This window comes from Chinchilla lanigera, unplaced genomic scaffold (genome assembly GCF_000276665.1).
Source record: "Chinchilla lanigera isolate Chin_1 unplaced genomic scaffold, ChiLan1.0 scaffold00002, whole genome shotgun sequence".
NCBI lineage: Eukaryota > Metazoa > Chordata > Mammalia > Rodentia > Chinchillidae > Chinchilla > Chinchilla lanigera.
Window position 1 is genome coordinate 18454076 of NW_004955403.1, and position 12563 is coordinate 18466638.

Sequence of the window (12563 nt, forward strand, 5' to 3'; positions counted from 1 at the left end):
ATTATTATTTACCTTGACAAATGTGAGTTTGCAAATACAAAAACTGCTTTTGGTATTTCTAATGGTTATTTCTCCATAATGCTCTATCCATCTTCTCCCACTGAGAATGTTGTGAATGCATGTGGTGACCTTATTCCACACATAGTAGTCTCCGTACCTAGTAAAGAATATAACATGGATTAAGAACGACCAAGGTCACAAATACATTATTGTTTCTACTAATTAGAATATCTTTTGGATAAAGCTACCCTCTTCCTCATCATCTTCTCGTTTCCCGCAAGTTTCTGTGTGGTTATACACACATGACATCATTCACCCACTTTAATATCACTAACATGCTTTCTCCCAGCCAGGTGCTAAAGTTACGAAGTGGAAGAGGTGCCTGCTTCCTGCTCCTCGGGGGCCACCAGAAAGTAAGGAGTAGACGGATATGTACACAAATGCTTAGGGTCAAATATGATGAGGGCCCTAACAGACAAATGAACAAAACACCACGCGAATACACAAGAACAAGTCCTTCACCCTTAGATTGGCCTGGGACATGGGGCGAGTGTCACAGAAGATGTCCTAGAAAAGGCTGGGTTATATCTCAACTTGGATGGTGCACAGGAGGGTACTTGTACTGGGCAAAATCCCTGCCAAAGCCCCAGGGGCCAGAAGAGCAGGATGCGCTTGGGCCTGTGATGCTATCCTTAGTCAGCCTCACGGTGTGAGGTAGGGCTGGAAAGGTGGCAACGCAGACCTTCAGGATCTTGTCAAAGAGTATGGATTTACCTTGCAGACAACGGGTCACCTAGGAAGGGCTGGAGGCAGGGAGAAGTTTAACTAGGGTTTACACATAAGAAAGATTACTCTAAAGACGCTTTCATAATTCAAGTTAAGACCAACAGTGGGAATACTGCAATTATTCAGGAAAAAGATGGACAAGCACAATTAAGATGGCAGAAATCTAAAGCAAATCCTGGGGGTAACGTAACAGAATTTTTGGTATTGAATGAAATAGCTTCAATCATGTTTAAATTTGTATATTATATATATATTTTCAAATAAAATGTTATTTCACAATAAAATAAAATACTTCTAAGATCTAATTGGTAAGATGTAGGCACTACAGATATCGAGGAAAATGTCCTTTCTTCCTCATGAATTTTCATAGTTTAGTTCTCTCTCACCTTCCTTCATATCCAATGCACCAGCAAATTCTGTCCTTCAAGTAGACAAAAACAAAACCAGCTTAATCAAGCCTTTGGACTTAATGAAAACATCAATTAATTTTAAAAGATTTATAGGCTCTATCCTATACGCCTTTTTATTTCCTATAGAACACAACTATAAGAGGTCACCTTTATTTTTGTTTGACAAAATAACATGGATCTCATAAAATGCAAACTATTATGGTGTCTGGGACAGCACAGATTATGTAGATTTGACTGATGAATGGAGGACATGGAGAGAGAAACAGGAAACTTTGGTACATTTGTGAGACTTCTCATTGAGTTTTGTGGGAGTCTATACTCAAAACTATGCTCAAGGTAACAGAAACTTTGGGCAGAGAGGGAAATGGACCCTGGGCATCCTCTACAGGACAACATACTCACTTCTGGCTTAGAAAAGCAGCTAACAGGTCAAAAGCAAGAGAGAGGAGAGCAACGTACTTTGGAAGCATGACATTCAGTGTGCCGACAGGCAGGATTTCCATCGACTTCCCCCAGAACTTGTTTTTCCATCTGATATCTAAATGACATGGGTAGAGGATAAAAAAAAATATACTCCATATCTAATCACTTGTTCTATAAAAACTACCTTTTGTAATCTACTGGCAAAGAAGTTTTGTAATTACAATTGATTCTATGTTGTGGATTTGACACGACAAGTTTCTGAAGATGTCCCAAGGTGAAAATATTAATTGCGATTTAAAAATTCCACTGTTGATGCTTCTCCATAATCATGCTCTATATTTTTCTTCAATTAACACACTGGAAGGAGCCTGGAATAAGATATGCATGTGTGTGTGTGTGTGTGTGTGTGTGTGTGTGTGTGTGTGTGTTTATTCACATATACATATGAACAGAGACACTAACAGTAATGGTCAGAGAGTAATAAATGTTAAGTCCTTCTTTCATTTCTTCCCTTTTTCTTTCTTTCTTTCTTTCTTTCTTTCTTTCTTTCTTTCTTTCTTTCTTTCTTTCTTTCTTTCTTTGTACCAGGAATCAAACTCAGGACCTCACTAACAGTAATGGTCAGATAGTAATAAATGTTAAGTTTGTTCTTTCTTTCTTTCTTTCTTCTTTCTTTCTTGTCAGATAGTAATGTTAAGTTCATTCTCTCTCTCTCTCTCTTTCTTTCTCTTTCTCTCTTTCTCCCTTTCTCTCTCTCTTTCTTTCTTTCTTTCTTTCTTTCTTTCTTTCTTTCTTTCATTTTCTTTCTTTCTCTTTCTTTCTCTTCCTTCCTTCCTTCCTTCCTTCCTTCTCTCCATACCAGGAAATCAAACTCAGGGCCTCAAGCTTGCCAGACAGGCACTGTGCCACTGACTACTATATCCCTGGCTACCTGTTCAGTTTTAACTAAATGCTAAAAATAGTTAACATATATATGCAACCTAAGGTGTATCTAAGAATACTTGCAGTATGGAAATATCATGGATTTATATACATATTTTCCCCAGTACATGAAAGGATTACATGATTTGAGAGAACTAAAAAAACAAAAAATTCTCTAAGTACAGATATGGAAGATTTATGAGAGTGGGCTTAATTCAACGAATGCATTCCTACTCTGGTTATGAAGACAGGGCCTAAGGCCCAGCACTTTATCTCAGGATGCCTTTCCATTTTACTCGTGGACACTCACATACACCTGCACATTTATAATGACCACCTAGTCCAATTTTGATGGACCGAGGGAGTTTACTGTTGTTGCCATACAATTTCTGATTCTTGGTTACGACCAAGAAATGATTTACTGTATTATTTTGTTGGAAAACATAGCTACAGTGCCCTATCATTTTGTGTTTTCACGTTAAGGAAATGGTTATGAGAAGAGTTGTTCTGTGAGCAATGACGCACCCACGCAAACGTGAAGAAACTGTTTATACCGAGTGGTCAAATCTACATAATGTCTTTTTCTTTTTTTATTTTATGGAAAAAACCCCAAAATTTTGTAACAAAATAATACAGTTAATACATTGCTTGTTGTTATCTTCAAAGTAGTTACACAGAGTACAAGAGACGGGCATAAAAAATTCTCCAAATATTAGCGCAAACCTTTCTTTTAAATGAACTAAGAGAAACTAGTATTATAACTATCTTGTTTTCTCTCTTCTTTTCTTTTCTTTTCCCTTCCTTTCTTTCCCTTTTCCCCCACCCTAGTTCCTCTTTCCTTCCTTTTCTTTCTGAAACGGTTTAGAAACTGTATTTAAGGCAGGTTTGTAACATTCCGATAGGACTGGGTATTAGTAAGTACAGAATTCAAAGTCCTGAGCTCTAGTGAGTTAACGTCCACAGATCACTGCAATGTTTACACAGGTGTCCCTTGGTATCCATGGAGACTGGTTCCAGGACACTTAGATACCAAAATCCACAGACAACTGAGTCCCTTCTATTAATGGCAATGGCAATGTAGATTATATGTGTATAACCTACGCACATCTTCCCATATACTTTAAACCATCTCTAGACTACTTGCAATACCTAATACAATGTAAGTGCTATATAAATAATTGTTATACTCTACTGCTTAGAGAATAATGACAAGAAAAATGTCTGTACACTGCTCAGTAAAGATACAACTTTTTTCCCCCCAAATTTTCTATCTGGATTGGTTGAATCTGTAGATCCAAAAACCTCTGATATTGTGGAACAATTGGATGATGTGCCATAAAATCTTGCAGATTGGACTCTTCTGCACACCCCAAGATCCAGAAAGGCTGCAGATATCACCTCTGTGGTACATATTGGGTAGCGAGGCACAATGGGATAAAATGACAGCTCCAAGCGGCACATCCAGCAAGGGGCTCTGCTGCTCCACAGGCTTTGCTTCCTAGATAAACAACGTCACCTCCTAGATGACACAGTTTCACACTTCCACCAGGGAGTTTAATTCCTCAAACTGAGCTCCTCAGCAATTACCAATATTCTCTGAATTCAAAGGTAGAAACCTAAACTGAGTACAGTGAATTCAAAAGCTAGAAACTTTCCCATAAATGCATACATTGACTTTAAATTATCACTGAGATACAGACCTTGCCAAAACACAAAATTCTTTGATTCACAGTGACAAGCAGATATGGGTGGATGATGGCTAACCTGGTAATTAAGAAAAAAAAGAAGGCAATGATAACAGCGTCAAACTTCCATAGATGATATATATTTTTGTGATGAAAAACGGTCACCACGAATGAAAATTATAATTTAAGCATTTCTGTAAGCAATTATTCTCAAGATATATCAGTAAATCTGTAACTTTAAAGACTTCTCCCGTAAACAGAGAATTTGCAACCCTCAGTGGTGGTGACAGTGCAAGTAAGCTGAGTTTTCTGTTAATTGGTCCAATCACCTACTCTAAATTGACAGTTGTCAAAAGGTGTTTTCATCACCCGATTGCCTTCCAACCTGTGCAGAAAGCTGACTTACTTGCTCAGAGAAAAATCGGAATCCCTTGTCTTCTCTAATGCATTCGTAAGTTTCCCCCAGGACTGGGTTGAATGGCTTACTTCCTGCCCTGAAATAGGTGGAGCAATAGCCTGAAACCGCAAATGCAGCAACGAGAACCTGTTAAAACATTTGAGAAAGGAACATAATATAGGCGAGACCACTGCTAGGTCTGTCTGTCTATGTTCTTCTAGGGTTTATACACCCGTGTTGATGGGTACTGACTTGATGCCACTTGCATTTTCTATTATTTACGTAAGTCTTCATCAGCTCATGGGCAAAAATAAGTTCAAATGATGTTAAACCACTGCTACGGGAACCAGCGGGCCACGGAGAGCAAGCACTCTCCATTCATACGTCTGCCCAGTCTCATGAGTATCATAAGGCTCAAAAGTCCTCAGCCCAGCTTACAGGCTCCGCTGTGTGTGTCATCTTAGCAGGACATGCAGGAGGGTTAGAGCTGTGGCGCCTGTCAGAGGCTGGGCCAGTTTTCCAGTCATGTGGAGTAAAGGGCAAGGTACCAAGAGCAAGTTACTTTCTTAGAACTAAGTTCCTGCACCGATGGGCTCTCTTGGCACTCAGGAAAAGCTCATAGTGCTTTTAATTGACTTCAACATCTATGGCGTATGATACTTTGCAGCTTAACTTTAGAAATACTAGACTGTACAGAAGTTACAAAATGTGTACCTTCCAGGACAGGCCTTTAGAACCTTTTGTCCCTACTTGATTTTACAACCCAAGCAATTCCTGTCTTACCTATGCAGGGAGAATGTTATGCAAAAACCAAATGTGTCATCATAATGGCTGGTGGCTTATCTCAGATCCTAAGGGCACGGCCCTGTCCTTATTACCATGCGCTCGTAGGGATCATCGGTCTCTGAAGCTTTGTCCAGGAGCTCGCTATACTCGATCTCCTCGCACAGATGCTGCAGAGTGTTGAGTGGCTCGTTGAGCTCTACAGGCATGGAGACTTTCGACAGGTCTTTGCCGATGTTGTTCCTCAAGATGTTCCACAGGTTAATGTTACTGGTGTCGGGGCAAGGGGCGGGCAGGCACGTGCGCCGCCCGTTTCGGAAGGCGCCTCCCGTGAGCTCCCCGTTGAGGACTGGCAGAGGGACAATCACAGTGAGAGACGCTTTGCTTTTCAGATTTCACAAAATCAGGAAGGAAAATAACTCTGATGGTGATACCTTTCTTGAGCCTCGATTACACTGTACTTTCTCAAGAATAAACAGAGTGTCTACTGGAGGTTGTGGACAAATGCACAAAACATCAGCGTATAGTTATTCAAACTAGGTGTTACACATGCTTAAAATAGTATTTAAGAAAAGACAAGTCAAATAAAAATATACATTTAATAAGGATTTAGACTTTGGGTATGAGCAAGAGGCAAAACTTCTTCACTTAAACATGTACTTAACAGATTTTTGCAACTCTTTGTCTCAACAGATTATTATGGAAAAAAAAACTATGGAACAATCAGCTGGAAAATTAACATGGGTGAGAGGGGAATCACTGCTTATCAGCTCATAAGCGTTGGAATTCAGCATGCAGGCAGAAGAACCTGGAAGCTCAGGCGATGCATACTTTGCCGAGAAATATTGTCTGCAACACTGGTGTTGTCTTCTGAGATATTATCACTCACGTCGCTGATATAAGACTCATCATCTGAGGCCTGAGGAAGGGAAGGCAGAACACAGAAGGTATCAGAATTCTTGTTCTGGTTCTTGTTTTGAAAGCTCAGATAGATAATCAAGTGATTAAAAATATCCAAGTATTAGTCAAATGAGACTAATACCACACGTGCAACTCGAGGGTCTTCCATGGGCCAGGATATGGGGCTGCTGGAGAGGAGCCATTGTCTTACACAGCAACTTGCCTTCGCTGGGGTGGAGAGCTGGGGAAGGACAACATAAGCAGAAATGTGTCAGGACACCGAGAGTGTTCATAAAAGGAAGCCTTGCGATTTCCTCCAGAGAATGCAGGCGAGGCTGCCGGTGTAAAGATACTTCAACTGTGTGTTGCAGAACAAACAGGTACTGTCCAGTCCTTACAAGACAGAACTACAGGAAGGAGAATGTAGAAAGGCGAAGGCCACGAGGGAAACATTTATCCTAGAAATTCTGAGAAGTAGGGAGTGGCTCTGACACCGCGGGGAGAACAAGAGGCAAGTATCACAGCGACAGGCTTTTCACGCCAACATAAATGGTTCACATGTAACCTTATGGGTTATTACGGATCAACAGAAATGCAAGGGAATGTAGAGTCAGATTTAGTTTTCAGGAGGGCCCTTGGCGGCTTTCCCAAGGGAGGCCCGTGTGCACAGATCTGGGTAAGAAACACTGATAGGTTAGAATGAGGTGGTTTCCGTGAGGGCTGAGGAAACATCAAGGATGAAGCCACTCTCTTCCTGAGAAAGACACCAAACTTAATTTTGAAACCAAAATTAACAGGAAAGTAAAATTAAAGACCAACGTGCATATGAAGGGGAGAGAGAAACAGAGCAGATAAGAATCTTAAGAGGAAAGGGAAAATCAGTGTCTTTGCTATAGACAAGAATATTGTTAATATTTATTCGCTGTCTCCAAAGAAGACATCTATTTTTCCTACACATAAAAAATACAGCGTTTGTATTGTAAAGATGCTAGAAATTACAGGGGGAAAAACAGATATGTAGGACAATACCCACCATCTGATCGCTAAAGGTAACGACATTTAACACTTGGTTGGATGCTATCTCCCAATTTCAAATGCCTATATAAAGACATTGCTACAGCTGACTTTGGATGCTGACAAAGGAATCAGTTTCTATGCTGCTTTCCAGCATTCTGAATGTAATTCCACTCCAGGGGCCATTGCTCTCTATATTTATTTGGAAAGACAGCATATTTCACTGAACATTTGTAACACAAGGGATTTAACCAGCACTGAAGTGGTTTCCTACATTTTACTGTTACAGATAATACTTGGATGAACACCCTTGTACATCTGCCTGCTGATTTCATTAAAATTTCTATAACTGAATGAACCACTTTTAGGCTTTAGCCACATGTTGCCAAACTGCACTCCTGAAAGATTGCATTATTTTGCTCTCTCCAGCAGCAATGGGGAAAATCCATCTCTCCACGACTACTTATACCACTGCATATTGTTCTTTTTTTTTTTAAGATCTTTAAACATTAAAGATCTGCTTAATGTTTGAGAATTTATTTCCTTATCTTTCATACCATCCATCCTTCCTTCCCCTCCTTCTTCCATCCGTCCCTCTCTTCCTTTTTTTCTTTTTTATGGTACTGAGAATTGAACTCAGGGCCTTTGAATTGAGCTACAACCACAACCCTTTTCTTATATTTTATTTTGACACAGGGTCTTTTTAAGTCATCTGCTCTGGGCTCGAACTTGTTATCCTCCTGCCTCAATCTCTTAAAATGCCAGGATTACAGGCATGTGCCACCAACTGGCTGACACATTTTTTCTGTTGTCATATACACTGCGTTTATCTCTGGCTCACAATGTACTTTTTAATTTTAATTTTAAAGAGAAAAAAAACCAATAAGAAACATTAGAAACAATACAGAATTTCAAAAAAACAAGATGGTATAAGTTCAGCAGTGGTTGTTATACTGCTTATTGTTGTCTTCAAAGTAGTTGTTCAGATTACTAGATATAACCATGCAAAATTGGTCAAAAAAATTAAGCATTAACTGTTGTTTTCAATAAACCAATAGAAATTAGTAGTACAATTATCTTAGCTATCTTGTGTATATATATATTTTTCCCCTTCCTTCTTTCTTTCTTTTCTCCTTTCCCTTATCCTAGCTGTTCTTTCCTTTTGAGTACTTTCTTTCTCTTTCACAATATCTATTGTACCATTCAGATTTTATTTACTCTTTCAGGTTCTCACACTCAGGAGATAATACCACATTCACATGTGCAGGTCTGATTTATTTCACTTATGAGAAGGGTCTCTAGTTGCATCCATTTACCTATAAAAGCCTCAAGTTTATCTTTCTTTATAGCTGAGTATACCATATCTTTTTTATCCATTCCTCAGCTGATGCACATTTGGGCTATTTCCAAGATTTAGTTATTACAAATTGTGCTGCTATAAACATGGGTGCACATATTGCTGTGGTATGATGTTTTCAGTTCTTCTAGGAAAATACCCAGAAGAGGAATAGCCGGGTTAAGTGGGACCTCTAATCCTAGTTTTTTGAGGAACCTCCACACTGACTTCCACAGTGACTGCACCAGTCTACAGTCCTACCAACAATGTATTTTTGAACTTTGTTTATGCCAACCTTTTGGTATAAAAAATTAAACCTATGTAATAAAAACAATTAGCATTTACTTTTAAAATTTCTGGATTTATTGCTGATGTTTTCAAAATTAGAGTTGAAATGAGCTCACACATTTAGAGTGACAGAATGCATGTAGGAATGAAGAGTGGAAGTTTTGCTTTGCACATAGTAAGTCAATAAAAACAGTAAATTGAGAACAAAATCTCTTTCTCATTCCTATTTTCCCACTGTACTTGGCTCCCACAGTTCCATGGATTACAAAAGAGCTGAAGGCTTAGCCATCAGGGCCACCAAAGCTTTTTTAGCTTAGTAGAGGAGAAAAAAATGAAACTCTTTATTCAGTTTCTGAGAAAAAAGCTAATACACTCAAGTATGTTTAGGACAGAACTGCCCCCATGAATCATATTCATAGTGTATGCATGTCTATTGTTTGAATATTTGTTAAGAAACACTCATGTTTATCTCACAAAACTATAAATAGTCTATTTCTCTTCAACTTCTGACCTTTATCAAACTAAGATATCAAAGAGATGACCCAATGCTACAGGTATAAAAGAATTCCACGGTAACAGTGGGCCCCAAGAAAGTCATGTAATGTCATATGCATGTGTGTGGGCAATAGCACAGTTGGGGTTGTCTTGATGTGATCCTCTCATGTCATCCTGTACATAGAATAAGGCTCTTAGTATTTTTTTTTTTTTTTGGCTTTTTTTTCTTCCAGTACCGGTAATCAAACTCATGATCTTGTGCTTGCCGGGCAAGCACTGTGCTGCTGAGCTAAATCCCCAGCCCCGGCTCTTGGTATTATAATTAAATTTGTCTTATTCCCCCATGGTCAAGAAATCTTGGAACTAAATATTGTCTCTACAAACTTCAGGATTCAAAAGAGTTCAGAACTTTTTTTTTTTTTTTTTTTCTAAACATGACCAGACACGTAGCAGAGCAGAAAAAAGTTTAAAAGCAGGCATAGGACAAAAAGATTATTCTAGAAACAAGGGGCCATTTTCTGTTAACAGGTGCTGAGGATCTATTAAGAAAAGTAAAGTGCACCTGTTAAAAGAAAATGGTCCCTTTTCCCTTCAGTCATGGAAAATGTTGGTGTAAGATGGATAATGCCCTAATGCCTCTCAGAGTTATGTGTTAGAGACGAAGCTCTGCCTCCTCTGTTCAGCTAGCAAATACTTATTGAGTATCTGCTCTGGGCTCACCAGGGTTCCTCCGCTGTTGGCGACACAGTGGGAAAAGTCTCTGTCTCTAATGAATTCTAGTGGAGAGACAAGTAAAAAAAAAGCGGAATGTATATTTTGTTAGTGGCAAGTGTGAAGGAAAAATGAGGAAAGAGGGATATAGAAGGTGAGAAGAGACAAGGAATGACAGCTCTTGATTACAGACAGGTCCACCACCATGGGCTTCCCTGAAGGCAGGTTTGAGTAAGGAATGGGAGGACTGATTGTACAGGTCTTGGGGAAGCCCCGCAGCCAGAGTGAATGCAAGGGCAGTGGGCCAATCTTGTTGACAGCTGGAGTGCAGGACACACAACCTGACCCGACCCTGTGGCTGCTGCTAGGGTCAGCACACGTAAAGTCTCTGGGCTGGCTTGCCAAGTGTGTCAGTGTGAGGACTCAAGAGGTCTTCCAGAGAGACCGCATCAGAAGGAAACTTAGAGGCTATGGCAGACGAGGTTCACTCACTAACCAAGCTTTGCTGAGGTGCAGGAGCAACTCTGAGAACATCATAGTGACTGTCACTTGCATTTATCTCCTGACCTAGCTCCGTAAATTGCTATAAAGGAAACGTGTGTATAAAGTTCTTTTTAATAGTCTGTAAAAGATGGCAGGAGTGACTCTGCTGGCTGCTGGAAGGCTCTAGAATAGTATCAGCATGAGGCTGCACCCAAGAGCAGGACCAGATGATAAAGACTGCTGTGGATAGCTAGTAGTTAGGGTGTTAGCCCAAGGATACTGCAGAGTGGAGGCTGATGAGAAAGGACTGCAGGGGATAAGCAAGGCGGCAAGAAAAACAGTTGTGGCACTTGGGCAGTTGTCCAGCGGGAGAAAAGCCGGGGCGCTGCACTGGAGCGGTGGCAGTGAAGCTGCAGGACGAGGTGTGGATGTGAGAGTGAGAGTTTTAGATGACAGAGTGATGAGTGACTCTGTATGGGCAGCTGGGAGAGAACAAATGGGATGGAGGAAAATACACAAGTGTCTGATATGAATATTTAGCTAGAAGAGCCTAAAGCAGTCACTGAGGGGTATGGGTGGACTGTTTCTCTTTGGGGTGGTGGTGATATGTGGGGAAGGGGTTTGTTGATTCTTTTTTTTTTTTTTTTGGACACACAGAGTTAGAGGTTATACGAGCTCCAGGCAGCAGTCTCACAGGCAGCAGTCTCTGGTTCTGTGGATCCTGAGCTGACTCTTTCTAAATCTGCTCTGTCCTTGAGCTTTAGACTTGCCTATTTAAATGCCTGACAAGCGACCTCCTGAGAGGTCAGTAGACTCATGATGTCTCAAAGTAAAGGTACCATTGCCATGCTGCCCTCTATCCTCCCAGTCCTCTAAGGATGCTGCCGTCAGCTTCAATTCTTCCCCAAGGGTGGCACTAACATCTTGCTTGGACCTATGCAATAAACTGCTGCCTGTCTTCTTCACTTTTGTACCTCTAGTACTTAGTAAAAGTGACACTTGGGCACCTAACTGGGTGTGCACCAAGAACTTGGAAATAGGGAAATAAATTTGCTCTCAGAGAGAGAGATTATAAAGTCATTGGATGGGGGGTCTGAGCTCAGATAAGGTGGAGTCAAGTTTGACTATAATTTGAATGAGGGATGGAGTACTGGGTCAGCATGGGAGCTGAAAAGGTCAGCCACAAAAGAAAATTCTAGTAGCATATCCCCAGCATGGTGGACCCTGAGGGTGAGGATGAAAATACCTATTTGTGTGGCAGAGTATCCCTATAAATGGGAGCGGGCATGGAGCCATAACATCCGGCCCTCCTGGCCTTAAGGTTCCCTCAGCTCACTTCTGCTCCCATTCACTGCTCACTAAGCAGCTCCTGACTACAACTAGACTTGTCCTGCAGGTTTGCCTAGAGGGAAAGAGACAGTAACGGCAAGCATTATTATTCTGTCCATCTGATAGCATCAACTGCCATTACACATAATTAAAATAGCCCTCTGGCTTGTGAATGGAAATCTCTCTGAACCTATTAATGCCTGCCTAGAGATCACAGAGGCGGGTACATGCACCGTATGCTAATAAATTCAGCACCTGATGCAAGAATCCTATCTGACATTTCCTCCAGTATAAACATGATATATATTCATTATTTCTCTCCTCATCCCATATTATATTTGTTTCTAAAATTGCTCATAATTCTAAATATCCAAAAATAACTACTACTAATTGTTAGGATGTTTCCTTCCCATTATTTTATTGAAATAATACTTAGCAATGATTTTCTCTGGTAAAAATGTGGTACAGATTTGTAGTACCAAATGATAAAAGTCCTAACTGATTGTATGGGAAAGTTCTGGCTGTTTTCCTTATGAAAAAACAAAACAAAACTCAAAGCATACTTGAATAAATTTCAGAAACAGAATTAATTTCCACAGCCT

The 12563-nt window shown here is 40.2% G+C and overlaps 1 protein-coding gene across 13 annotated transcripts in view; it reads right to left on the reverse strand.

The window, feature by feature from the left end:
- Positions 1–12563, reverse strand: part of Osbpl6 (oxysterol binding protein-like 6) — a 134291-nt gene that overhangs the window by 12528 nt on the left and 109200 nt on the right. For all 13 annotated transcript variants that reach the window (XM_013512645.1, XM_013512652.1, XM_005373388.2 and 10 more), the window contains 6 exons: positions 6237–6324; positions 5501–5754; positions 4632–4769; positions 4241–4304; positions 1656–1734; positions 13–157 (listed from right to left, as the gene is read on the reverse strand). In XM_013512645.1, coding sequence (XP_013368099.1) covers positions 13–157; positions 1656–1734; positions 4241–4304; positions 4632–4769; positions 5501–5754; positions 6237–6324 — 768 coding nt within the window. The remainder of the gene's footprint in view (positions 1–12; positions 158–1655; positions 1735–4240; positions 4305–4631; positions 4770–5500; positions 5755–6236; positions 6325–12563) is intronic.